Here is a 13,581-nt window from a genome sequence, read left to right as displayed (position 1 = left end):
TCTGTTGGCCATATATGACGATGCAGCCAGCTTCATATAAAGTGAAATGGGTGAATTGGTCTTCTGCTGCCAATTGATGTGTGGCATGCAATGACTGTATACAGTAATACACGTGTATACAGAATACAATTCAATTAAATATGCAGGATACGTGGTGTCAGTATTTGTACATGAGATCTAAAATAGTGAGATGGTGAACAGATTCTTCAGACGGGATGAGATGCATCGATATATTGACTGGATAAGATAAATGATGTATTCAGATAGGTTGGGATACATAAAAGATATGTAGAAAGAAATGTATTCACTGGGAGGTTAAACAATTTAGACTAGAGTGGATTGAGATGTATTAAATGACTGGAGAAATGTAAATTGTGTTAAGATGTGATAGGTATAATCAGACAAGAGAAAATAGATTCCCCCCTCCCACCCATGTTGACTCATGAGTGGTGAAGCTGTTATTGGAGTGTCCACGTCTGTAATTTCCCCCCCTCCCCAAACCCCCGTATAGCCTCAACAGACTTTTGGGGCAAGTGCTGTTAGCGAGGTGCACCGATGAAGGCCGGCAAGGCACACGAGGGGGTGGGGGTGGCCATCACCACGCCAGACCGCCTTTGTCTCCTGAGTGGCGATGATTGTGTGGTGCCACGACCGCGGAGCAACTCTGCAAAACGCCGCGATGCCCTCTCGGCCCCCACCTTGAGCACACGCACACATGCAACACTTGCTTCATTTTCCTTTAGCATTAGCCTTTGTTTGCACAGCAGATTAAGGCTTAACCACCCGGGGGGGGGAGGGATGCGTGCATATTAATATCTGCCGCTGTTTCTCTTTAGCGCAGCTACGCGCATATTCATACCGCCGTCGTTTCTTTTGTTCAGCGCCAGCCTTTGTGAGGGAAACGCGCGCCTGCAGGGGCGCGTGCGTGCACGCCCCCGCGTTCGTTTGTGTGGTGGTGTAATTTGAGCTGCGCGTGAGATAACCCCGGGCGGTGGTGAGCCGGCCGAGAGACGATGTCCCTCAGAGAGGGCGCTGGCGTGGGGGGGGGGCGATCACACAATCGGCGGGGGCCCGGCGAGAGGCGGCCGACGAGGAGAGGGGAGTGGAGGGGGTGGACGTCGGCCTCCGCAATTACAATACAAGCACAATACTCTCACCCACAATACTCGCACACATCCTAGAGCAGCTGGAACCGGGCTTGAATTGAAGCGATGGGAGTGCTGTTTTTCAGGTGAGATGTATTCACAAGAGCGAGGTGATATTTGTCCACCCGGGGTTGTTCGGGGGTGCCTGTGGCGCCCCTCACAACCATTTACGGCCTTCGGCCAGGAAAGTCACGAAAAAAATTGCACATGAATGACACATTCACGCAAGCACCCGATGCTCCGTTTTCAAGTTTTAAAATGAAACATCTTTGAATTGTATTGTTTTGAATTAGACAATTGTATTTCATTAAAAGCTTATATCATTTTACATCTGGAAGACTAAATTGAAAACAATTCGTGTGAATTTTCACCCGTCGTTAAGTAGATGACCTTGCTGGGGGTTCGGTTTGATGTGGACTTTCACCTGTTTGGGATTGCGGGATCAAGATAAGGTGACAAACTGCGAGAAGACCGCCGTCTGCAGATCTATTCCAACGTAATGAACGTCTGTCCCTGCGCCTCCGTCGTTCATGCAGCGCCCCCTGCATGAAAACGACGGAAAGTGCAGCGTTCATCACAGATAAGTTGTGCGCTTATGCCTTAAAATTCACATCCAATATTGCTAAACGTTACTTTTGCAGTAATCCAAAAATTAGAAATGAATTGCCGTGTTGACATATCTCTACATTTCATTCACTTGCCTCTGAAAGACTACCAGCGGTTTACAGTTACAAATGCAAAGTTACACTCGTTTACAGCGACGCTCATTGGTTTTTCACGCCTACATTATTGGCTCTTGGCAATAACGACAAACCTTGTGTCACTTGAGGTTGCCTGAACTAAGTGTTAAAAGATCGATTGTCCAAACTATTTTACGTTATTTTTATGGCGAGCCCAGATTCATGGCTTCTAAATCTGGTGGGAGAATCTCAGAAGCTATTCAAAAGGTGAAGAGTCGCAAACTGGTTACGCACTTCTTTATTCTTCAACCCCAAACACGCGTTTAACAGCCCCATTTAAACCCTCCATCTCCACCCTCATTCACAATCCACATCTCCGTCTCGCACGCAGAGTCCGTGACGTTAGTGCCCCTTAACCCTTGACCCCCGTCGAGTGCATTCCCGTGATTGGTGTGCGCCCTGTTGAGTGCGGAGATAGCACGTCTGCGGTACGTGAGGATGGCTTGAACATCCTCTACAAAGGTAAAGGTGCAGCCTTGCAATTGCTTTGCCATTCTAGCAAAACGCCAGACTTAAGTGAGTCGGTGGCCTATCCCACGTTGATCAGATGCCTCGAAAATGTAGGTGTACCCACACTTTACCCCACCGTGCAAATCACAAACACGTACAAGTGAAACATGCCGATCGAGTGGTGTACACATTCATACTTGTTGCATGGACAAAGTTGGGGTTAATAAACTATTCCCAGTGTCAACTGCTGTGCTGGGAGTTGGAATAGAACGATGATCTATGGGTTGCAAGTCCATTGTGCAAACTTATTCATTTCGCAACACTTTATCTTTTTAACTTTTGAATCCAAAAAGCAGTTTTCTTGCAAAGGAAATCTATGATCAAATAAAGCACGAGTGAGAAACAAAACCAATGCAGATCAAAAGTGGTTTAATAAAATCCCCCAACTACGTACGGTGCGAATGAAGTTGTAATTGTTCACAGGGGAGCAGAGGCGGCATGGGGTTGCACTCATGTCCTTGCTGATCTAGAAACTTCCCGAGAGGGGCTTTTTTAGGGTCCAACAAAATGAAAATCAATGTATTTTCTATCAATAACATACACTGCTATTCTGGGTCTTGTAAGGGGAGCAAACCACCCCCATTGCCTCCTCCCCCTGCTTCCCTTGCATCCTTGTTAGGAGTTGGTTGTATACAAGCCTCATCTCCATACATAAATATTCGTCTTTTGATACAGGTTTCTCTTGAAAGAAATACAAAGGCAAGATTATTATATATTTCATTTATTTATTAACAATGAATTGACTAAACTACAACAGCTGTGTTTTCTGTCATCTCCACATCAGCTGTCTGCTGCTGTTTCTGCTTCCTCTTGCGTCGCGAGGAGGTGGTGCTCTTCTCCAACGGCTGTTCACCAAGTAGCGATGGCTGGGGCTCTGTCTCCACTGGAAGGCGCAGGCACAGGAGCACAGGCATCACAATCAGTGTCACCACTGCAATATTCCTGAGCGACGACAAGTCTTGGCTGCTGTGCCATCCGTTTTCTCAGTATAGCCAGGTAGCATGATAGGCCTTCAGCCTTGTGCTCAGCAACTCTTAATTTTTTTACTGTGATAAAAAAACGAAGTAAAATGTACGGATTCCAAACAACTAACCATGCTACTGTCCATCTTACCTATTGGGTAATACAATACATTTCGTACCAGGTAAAACAAAAATCATCAGCAGCCTCCCCAAGCCGGTGCCACCTTTCATGACCCTGAAAATGTAATAATCCACCCAGCACCCACGCATGAACTGATCCCATTGCTCCATCTCCCCAGTTGACATCCCCTCGATGTGTTCCATTAAATATTACATTTAAATATTCTTGGAAAATGCTTCAGTTTACATTAAAGCACAGGATACAGTGGATGTTTAAAAACCATAGCAAACTGTCCAAGCAGCAACTTATTAATTTGAATAGACTTGTGCAATATTTCTGAGTTTAAAAAAGCACACATACTAAGCTATGATTTAACTATTTATTTGCGATTGGATCAAGGTTAACCCTGTTTTATAACCTCAAGACAGCCATGCCCAGGTCGAGCCAGATTCACACAAACGCAACCTGAAATCAAAACACAAGCTGCTCATATCCTGCCCATAATTTCCCATCCAATAATGCTTCCCTGCATTCAACTTCTTTCAGCGTGTATGCACCCGCTACAAAGATCCCCCGTATAGCGTTAACAGACTGTAGTAGCAAGTGCTGTTAGCGAGCGCCTATGAAGGCCAGCATGGCTCACGAGGTGGTGGGTGGCCAGCACCATGCCCAGCTGCCTTCGTCTCCCCAGTGGTGTTGTTTACTACACAGCAAAACAGGTACTCATGAGGCCGAGTCAACCTAGGGGAGACCCAGACTAGTTCAGATAATCGTCACTGGCGTTGACCATGAGTGAGTATCGAACTGAGGTCGCCAGGTTCATAGCACAGCATGCTAACCGCTACACTACCACACCCGGTACAACCACGTGTCCATCAGATGCACAGGCTTAATAATTAAGTACTCACTTGCAATCAGTCACCTCCTTATCACTGTTCTATCCCTACTACCATGTTTATTGCACCATAAATGTAATTCTTCGGTTCCTCCACCTATGTCTACCAGACCATATATTCTCATCCCCAGTGTTTAGCCACCAAACAGCAGGTCAACAAACTTATATTTCTTCTTCTTCCCTCACACTGCTCCACACTTTGGAATTCCCTCCCTCTTTTAACCTTGCCTCATTCAAGAAACTCTAATAGTGCTATTTGTTGATGGCCGTTTAGACGCCTTTCGCCTGTGCTCAGCAATTATGTAAAAAAAACTACATAAAACAAGTCCGCACCCTGCATGGCGTTCTGCTCCCTCTGAGCGTGACGCAGCCTCTTCAGCTGCTTTCTTCGTCTTTTGCCAGAAACAGGCGTTTCCTTGGTAGGCCTGAAACAGACGATGACGCACATTGTTGAAGACCGTGTCTGCTAACAAGGGCTTAGCGTTGGTTCAAGGATTAGCGGAGGTCCAAGGATTAGTGGCGGTCCGTCAATTTGGACCACCACATTCATCGAGTGATAAAGCTGCTTGCTCCCTGGCTTGGCGCAAATGCAGTGCAGCATAAATACTAACAAACCCATCATAAATTTTGATTTAAATCATTTGTGACTGCAGTAATTCATATTCTTAGTTTTTTCGGTAAAGTTACGTTGAAGGGAAACAACAAAATAATAAAATATATATAAACACATATATTAAAATATATATAAACACATATATTTTATTATTTTGTTGTTTCCCTTCAACGTGACTTTACCGAAAAAACTAAGAATATAAACCCATCAGTTTTTAATACAACCTATCCCATATGCTCCAGGATTAGACAACGTAATAATTTTTAGTACTTGTACATTGTGCGAAGACCTGCTTTGTGACACGTCTAAGGGGTCCGTGATTGGCATGGTGCTGCAACTCAAAACAATTACTAAAGTGGCGCAGTCGATGAAAATAATTTCCTATAAATCACAAGGGAATAATAATTTGGTATGTTTGGCGATCACGCCATTCCAATGGAGCAAGGCTATTGACGAAGGTGCTATGTTTAACATACATAGCAGTGGTTTCACAGTAGGGGGCCGTGGTGCCATGTGTATGCCTAATTGAAAATTTTGCAGTTAATTTTTCAAATTTGGAAAACTGACCATGACCACGGCACATAATGGAAATCTCTTTTCAAATGAAAGGTTCTATATTATCTTCTGTGAAGCAGACAGCACATATTTAATGGTTAGTACATCTACAGTAATAACCAGGGTGGCCCACTAGAACCTCTGCCCCAAGTGGCGTACCTCTGCCACAAGTGACTGAATATAATATTTGCTTCAATTCACAGTCGCATTATAAAGGTAGTTGGGATTATTTAAAATAATGGAGTAAGGATACAGATGATCATTTAAGGCTCAGTGTACATATATCAAGGTACATAAGAATCTGTGTTTTGATTTACGATAATTGTATGCATGTGTTGTTATATGTAGGCTAATGAAGAAAAGTTGTGCCAAGTAGGCATGGGAAAAAAAAGAGACGAAAATTTTGATTCTTGAATTAAATTGTGGTCTTAAATTGTAACAATGCATTAATTCAACATTGGTGATCGCATTTTTACTAGTTAAGACAGATGAGCAGAACCCAGACTTATTTTATGGATAATCTCAACTCTGACACTATATGTGAGACTTTAAGGAAATTTCCAAAGCTCAGTTAATTGTGGGTTGAAAGTAGTTGCAGTGGTATTTGGAGAAAAAAAACTTCACGATCAAATAGCATGACATGCAAATCTTTCCATATTGAGAAAATCCGCGATCATGTGTGGGCTCCATATGACGATGTTTATCGGACGAAGGAGCCACGCGACTCGATTAATCCGCGATAAGTTCACAGACTTTAAAGGTTACGAGTGTTTCTTAGAGCTAAATTGTGCCAATCTACCATTGAGGTCTATGGCAAAGGATTTTCACTTTTTTTTACTTGAATTTCAAATTTCTTCTCGATGACACAAATCACATCAGCATTAGTTTATGCTGATGCAAACAATATATAATTGCAAAGTAAATCAATCTTAGCTCTGCGTGAGCTCCCACCCACTCACAGGAATCGCGATTTGCGGACAGAGATGCGCTACACTTTGTTTTTCCCTGTTGCTCCACGATTCTATCTCCAGCTACGCAATTCAAACGCCGCACAGAGTTCATATTGCAAGGAAGCCGTGGCTTATTTAGCAATTTACAAAAAATCGTCAAACTACGTATATCATCTTTTTACACATCGCGCGCACGCCGTGCTGCGATGACTGATGTCGTCACCACGTCGTCGTCCACCTCGGCAGTGGCACTGCGGTGTCACTGCGCTCACCGTACCGGGCAGGCTGCGTGAGTGCGACCGACGCGGCGCGAGCTTTCTTGTTGAACAGTCGATCCCTTTTGAGAGTTCGGCGCAGCCTGACGACGCTCTTCCTCACTTCCTGCAAGAGAACCAACATTTACCGGCGTCAGTGCCTTGACTGGCAAAAAAAAGAGGCAAAGATCCCCCGTATAGCCTATAACAGACTGTTGGGAGCAAGTGTTGTTAGCGAGTAGCTGGTATGAAGGCACGCACGGCACACGAGGGGGTGGATGGCCAGCACCATGCCCGGCAGCCTTTGTCTCTCTAGTGGCGATGTTTACACAACGCACCAGGTACTTATCTAAGGTTGAGTCGACATAGGGGAGGCCCAGAACCGGCTCAAATAATCGTCACTGGTGTTGAGCGGCAATCGAACTCGGGTTCGTGGCACAGCGCGCTTACTGCTACACTACCGCTCCCCACTACCCGGCTTGTTGGGACAGGTTCTGTTAGTGAGCACCGATTAAGGCCGACACAGGGCACGAGCCCAAGTCCAGGATCGGCAGCCTTTAAAGTCCCCCCAGAGCTGATATACAACCTCACAAGGGAGCCCCAAGACCTGTTCAAATATTTGTCACTGTTATTGGTCGTGAGGAGTAATCAACTCCGGTCGTCGGGTTTGCAGCGCAGTGCGCTTACCACCACACTACCGCTCCCCACACCTCACAAAGGCCCTCTCGCACACGCTTTCGCTCTCAATCCCCTCACCTCCGATTAGCACGGCTGGCTTGCGTACGGTGCGAAAGACGTTCAACATACCAACACACATTCCTTCTCACGTTTTCACAAGAAAACTCGCTCATGCACACGCGCCCTCTCCACTCCCTCGCGCTCTCCCTCACAGGTGCCCTCTATCGTCGCCCTCTCGCCCCCTCACCATGCGAGGCCTGTTGATGTGGCCTCCGGGACCCATGCTCGCTGCTTGCCGCTGCGTCCCTCGTGTGAGGGGGAGAGCACGTGTGGTGACGTCACCACCGCTTCCTGCCTCGTTCTCACGTCTACTTCCGCCTTGCGGGGTTCCCTATTGGCTTGGGACGCATCACGTGACTTTATTTTTTGGGGGGGTGCTTCTTTTTCCCCCACCCCTCCGTCCTGCGGGGGAGGGGCGTGATATGAGAAGGGGGAGGGGAAAGCTGAGGGGAGGGGCGTGATATGAGAAGGAGGCGGGGCAAGCTGAGGGGAGGGGCGCGTGGTGGGAGAGGGCCGGGGGTAAGGGCCGAGTGCGAGAAGGGGGAGGGGAGATGTGAGGGGCGCGTGCTGGGCAAGGGGCGGGGGGAGGGGCCTGGTGCGATAAGGGGGAGGGGCGAGGTGAGGGAGGGGTGCGTGGTGGTAGAGGGGCGGGGGGAGGAATATCCTCCACTGGGTTGTTTTGTCTTCAAGAACCTAATGTAAATAACATAATGCCCAACACAAACATCACAGAGGGAGCCACAGGTCGCAACAAGCGCGGAGCGGTACGCCCTGTAAGTAAGGGATGGACTCGAGGCCCCTGGCCTCACTGCCTTACCACCGAGAATAAAATCACATAAACGCGATGCCTGAGATTATCATTCTTGTTTTCCCCTAGGGGCCGTGCATAAATGACGTCACGCACCTGGGGGGGGGGGGTCAGATATTTGTGACGATGTGTGACGGGGGGGGGGGTTTGAGAAATGTGACGTCACATCAAAATGCGCAACTTTAAATATAGACAACACGTTCTATTTAATTAAATAGACTTTTTAATACATGTTTTCTCCTACAACATCAGAGTGCAGCGCAATACTAAATACGCACTACAATGACAATAGTTTAAAGCAATTTGAAGCATGTTTTATATTTTTTTAGGAGGGGGGGCAGAGCTTTGTGACGTCATATTTGAGGGGGGGTCTGATTTTTTGTGACGCCGTGTGACGACGGGGAGGGGCGGTCAAAAATCGTCCAAAATCGTGTGACGTCATTTATGGACGGACCCCTAGGAGCAACGGTCATCACGCTAGTTTCAACAGAGACGGGGACCACATGGCCTCATACTCTGAATCCTTCCCTTTCAGTTTATCGCTAAGGTGCTCCATTCCCACCAAGACAAGGAGAGTTATCTGCCAGAATATCCCCGATGTTGTGCCTGTGGTGGAGCACCAATATACAGTTCTGCGCTCGAAGGAATTAAAAATAAAGCAGTTGGATTCATTGACAAACCAACACTCACTCATCGGATATGGAAGATGTGGACACCTAATCCGAAGGTGTGAAATGACCACGTCCGAGGCTCCTCGTCGATGAACTCGAATCGACTCTAATTTCCACTTCTCATTGGCACCGTGTTCCAGATCTCTCAAGGATCTGTGAGCTCCTCACACAGTCCAATCTGGTTAAACATCAGAATGGGTCGAAGGCAGGGCCAGCCTGAATGTTTCAACCCGACGCGGACCGTTACCGGTCCGCAGCCTGTTAGGAACCGGGCCGCACAGCAGCGATGAGTCCACGCGTGGCTCGCCCATTACCCTTATTTAACACTTCCGTCCGCGCCTCTTCCCCACACTGCGCACTTTTCTCAGTCACAGTTTTGGTAAGCCCACAAGCTAACCCTTGTAGCCAAAATGAGTAAAAAACAAACGTCGCTGGAGAGCTTCTTTGAAAAGGGGGAAAGGCCCAGTGACGTCACGCGCGGGACGGACAGACATTTTTGGGTGATAGGTGTTAATACTTTTGCCTGTCCTAGGATGGAAGCTGTAATTTAAAAGATGTACATTTACGTTTTCTTGTGTGATTGTATTTTTTTTAGGAATTGTTGCACATAAATAACATTTTCTTAACGTATAAAATTAAATTAAGGACTTTGGAAGATTTCTCGGTATACAATATTTTGTGTGAATCTCTTGTCACTTCAAAAGGTTTCCCTGCAGTTGACTCTCCTTGATGAACACTTTGATCCGCTGAGGATTTTTAGATCTAGACAGAGCCACGTGCAACTGTCCATGGGAAGACTTACCTTTTGTTGCAAGTGCTGAAGAAGTAAATAAAGACACCAAATCCACTTTGTGTAATGCTAAAGAAACGTCAAATTTAAAGCGAATTTGCGTAAAAATGTATTCCTGCTCGACCTGCGGGAGTGTAAAAATCCACCCGCTCATTATTATTTTATTAATGATGGAGGGGGGGGGGTGCAGCATGTGGAGTGACGTCACACGCGTTACACAAATGTCTGGGCTATTATCGCAGTAATAGTAGTAGTAATAATATACTGAAATGTAACCAAAGTGTGTGTCGAGTGTTGGCCCTGCAACAAGTCTTCTCTGAGCCTTTTGATTATTTTCTGCTGTATTAAATATTAATAATTCGCAATATTCTCCAATACTAAACATTGCTTTTGATATTTGCATTGCTCTGCTGTGAATAACAAAAACATTCTCTATGTTTTAAATCTGATCTTTTCGGACGGGGAGAGTGGTGCTAGAAGGGAGAGGAGCACGGAGAGTGGCGCGAGAGGGGCACGGAGAGTGGCGCGAGAGCGGAGAAGGGCAGGGTTTTTTTAAGTTTTATTTTAGTTTATTTATTTTGGTATAGCCCTGTGAGCCATTCGGCTCTTGAATCGGGTGCAACCACAACAAACAAAAAAACAAAAACACGAACAAGAAAACATCTTAAAGTGACTATGTGACTGTGTAAACAGAAAATCCATGAAAAAAACAGCAAAATATTCCTGAAAAAAGCACCGTACACCAACGCTGTGTGCAAAAAATCCCAGTGGGATGCAAGTCAAACAACAACCACAAGAAACTAACTCCGTACTACAACAAAACAAACATGTACAAACCAAAAAACTTTTCGAAATCACCAAAAAATAAAGCCATAATTGCAACGTAACAGTGATCACAAGGACTGTGACCGAATTTTTACAATAAACCACATAAATAACATGTAACACCAAATCCTAGAGCCATAGCTGGCTGCATGATTTACTCCACAACAACAGAAGCATCAGTTGGAGTATCAAACTTTTCAATGCACCTTTAAGACCAGCACGCTAAATCAAAATACAGATAATACTTTGCAGCATCATCCGGAGCGAAACATTTTATTTTACGCCAATGAATAGCAGTGGCAGCTAGGGGTGTACAACTCCTCTAGGGCAGTTTTGAGAGAAGATCTCATTGGTAGCGATTCAAGTTGCAGTTTATTGGCAATAGCATTCCAGACCCTGGGGGCATCAATAGCAAAGACCCTTACTCCAGTTTTTGTATGGCAATAGGGAATGTGAAGCTGGTAAATGAGCGAAGACCTGAGGTCAAATTTGTTCTTTGAAACAGAAAGGAGATCCAGCAGGTAGTCTGCGGATTTTTTTGTAAGTACATCGTGAATAAATAAGATCTGGTGCACAAGCCGTCGAACATTAAGAGATGTGAAGTTTGACCCAATGTAGAGATCACAGTGGTGAGTCCTATATGGGCAGTTCAATGTAAATCTTAAGGCCGAGTGATAGATGGAATCAAGCGTCTTCAGTACAGTACTTGGGGCTGATTTATACACTATGTCACAGTAAAATTTTGATTCAAAGCTTTCGTGACTGCAGGGATTCATATTCTTGGTTCTTTTGGTAAAGTCACATAGAAGGGAAACAATAAAATAATAAAAATATATTATAATATATTCTTATATTTTATAATAAAAATGTTATTTTATTGTTTCCTTTCTACGTGACTTTACCAAAAGAACCAAGAATTTGATGTCACAGTAGTCAAGTAGAGGCAGTATGGTAGCTTTTATCAATTCCAAATGGAACATTGGGGGGAAGCAGTGCTTGTGTCGATACAGAAAACCAATTTTTGTATGTCTTTTTACCAATATAATCAATGTGATCTTCAAAATTCAGTTTTGAATCTAGGATGACCCCAATATACTTATAGATCTTGACTTGCTCTATTTGATAATTCTTAAAGGAATGTAATTGGGGAAAATAACTTCCTGCTTTAGTCCTGGTGAGAAGCATAGCACCTTGGTTTTGGAGGTATTCAGGACGAGTTTAAGAGCAACTAGCTGATGTTGTAGTTTGTTGAAATCACCCTGGAGCTTAGCAATCACGTCATCCGGAGAGCGGCCAGCAGTAATCAGTATCGTGTCATCTGCAAAAAGATTTACCCTGGAATGATCCAGGTCAGTGCCCAAGTCATTGACATAAAGAGAGAACAAAAGGGGGCCGAGGATGGAACCCTGTGGAACCCCTTTTCTTATCTTAACACTGTTTGACCTCCAACCATCTGTGAATACAGTTTGGGTGCGAGAAAAGAGGTAATTTTGTAACCATTTTACTGCGTCTTCGAAAAAACCGAGGCAACTCAGTTTACTAAGCAGGGTGTTGTGGTCTACTGTATCAAAAGCTTTGGACAGGTCTAGAAAGAGACAGGCAGAGTAATACTTATTATCAAGGCTACTGTAAATGTGATTCAGAGAGTCTAATGCAGCAGATGTGGTGCTGTATTTTTTTCGGAACCCAGATTGTTTTAGATGTAGTAGATTGTTAGTGGACAGGAAACTGCTAATTTGGTAGGTCAATAATTTTTCAAAAATGTTCATCAACGGGTAAAAATTGAGATAGGTCGGTAGTTATTTGGATCATCTTTGGGGCCCCCTTTGTGAAGTGGACGGACATAGGAATGTATCCATTCTAGAGGAACTAATGCTTCTTTGATGGACAGGTTGAAAACATGTGCTATAAGTTTGAAAAAATTAGGTGACCAACAGTTAGTAGAGCAAAGACAGGAAAACTATCTGCTCCGGTAGAGGAGGACCCTTTGAGGTACAGTAGGACAGTTGTTTCAGAACATTACTTTCGTAGATTGGCTGGAAACTAATTTCGTTTAATGTTTGGACAGGAGTGTAGAAATTTGCATGAGCAGGGGTGACTCCCAATACATTATCAAAAAGATTACCCACTTCAGAAAAATGAAGGTTAAAATTGTCAACTATTTTTTCGGGATCTGAAAAATATTCCCCATTTCGGTTAAGCTCAATGCGCAGATTGTCTGTTTTGGATGCCTTTTCGATACATTTGATTGCTTTACAGAAAATTCTGGCATTTCCTTGTGATTCCAGGACAGTGGAGGAAAAGTAGGCATTTTTTGCATGCCGTATGTTTTTTGACGCATCTATTCCTTAAAATCCTGTATTCTAGCCAGTCATTGACCAAATTACTTTTCTTAGCACATGCCCAAGCCTTGTCCCTAGTTTTCATGAGCTTTGTAATCAAAGGATTAAACCATGGTGAGCGGTTGCCTTTAGTTTTAAAACTAACCAATGCAGCATATTTGTTAATAATTTGGAGAAACGTGTACCTGAAGGTCTCCCAAACCGTAGTCAGGTTGGAGATATCACAGACCGTGTCAATATCTGAGTGAAGCACATCATTAGTAAATGCCTGAGTGCTGAAGTGTCTCATAGAGTGCTTCTCAACCAAACTAGGGGGGGCTTTGGGTCTGGCTGATGATCTCACCCCAAAAATTAAGGAGTGACCACTAAGGTTATTACCCAGAACACCAGTCAGTGTGAAATTGTGAGGGGCATTTGTCAATAGCAGAGATAACTGTCCCGGATTTTTTAGGTTGGGTCTTGTGGAGACATTTATTAATTGAAACAGATTAAATTCATCTGCAAAATTTGATCACCCACTAAAACTATTTCACCTTAAGGGAGGCCCCCAAAAAGCTCTCTCAGTGCAGATGCAGCTTCAACATCCTTCCCACTAGGCGATCGATAGCAGCACACTACCAATATCTGTTGATTATTTGGGAGAGTTATTTTGAGAGCAAGAC

The 13,581-nt window shown here is 44.6% G+C and overlaps 1 protein-coding gene across 1 annotated transcript; it reads right to left on the bottom strand.

Moving 5' to 3' along the window:
• Positions 1-2,747: 2,747 nt before the first annotated feature.
• Positions 2,748-7,815, bottom strand: C14H11orf98 (chromosome 14 C11orf98 homolog). Its single transcript, XM_032953984.2, has 4 exons — positions 7,671-7,815; positions 6,769-6,872; positions 4,707-4,798; positions 2,748-3,278 (listed from the first exon to the last, which is right to left on the bottom strand). Exons 1-4 carry the CDS (start codon positions 7,704-7,706, stop codon positions 3,139-3,141), a joined length of 372 nt encoding a protein of 123 aa, XP_032809875.1. The 5' UTR covers positions 7,707-7,815; the 3' UTR covers positions 2,748-3,138.
• Between the last annotated feature and the right edge of the window lie 5,766 nt (positions 7,816-13,581).

The sequence above is a fragment of the Petromyzon marinus genome, chromosome 14 (genome assembly GCF_048934315.1).
Source record: "Petromyzon marinus isolate PM22_M1 ecotype Great Lakes invasive population chromosome 14, UKy_Petmar_22M1.pri1.0, whole genome shotgun sequence".
Lineage (NCBI taxonomy): Eukaryota > Metazoa > Chordata > Hyperoartia > Petromyzontiformes > Petromyzontidae > Petromyzon > Petromyzon marinus.
Note: the sequence above shows the minus strand (reverse complement) of the source record. Positions and strands in the feature narration are given on the sequence as shown.

What these genes read in the sequence shown, in the direction of transcription:
- C14H11orf98 (XM_032953984.2), bottom strand. Translation starts at nt 7,706, where the DNA reads ATGGGTCCCGGAGGCCACATCAACAGGCCTCGCATG. An exon ending in ACATCAACAGGCCTCGCATG is followed by an intron (nt 6,873 to 7,670) that starts GTGAGGGGGCGA and finishes GTTCTCTTGCAG; the next exon opens with GAAGTGAGGAAGAGCGTCGT. An exon ending in GCACTCACGCAGCCTGCCCG is followed by an intron (nt 4,799 to 6,768) that starts GTACGGTGAGCG and finishes CGTCTGTTTCAG; the next exon opens with GCCTACCAAGGAAACGCCTG.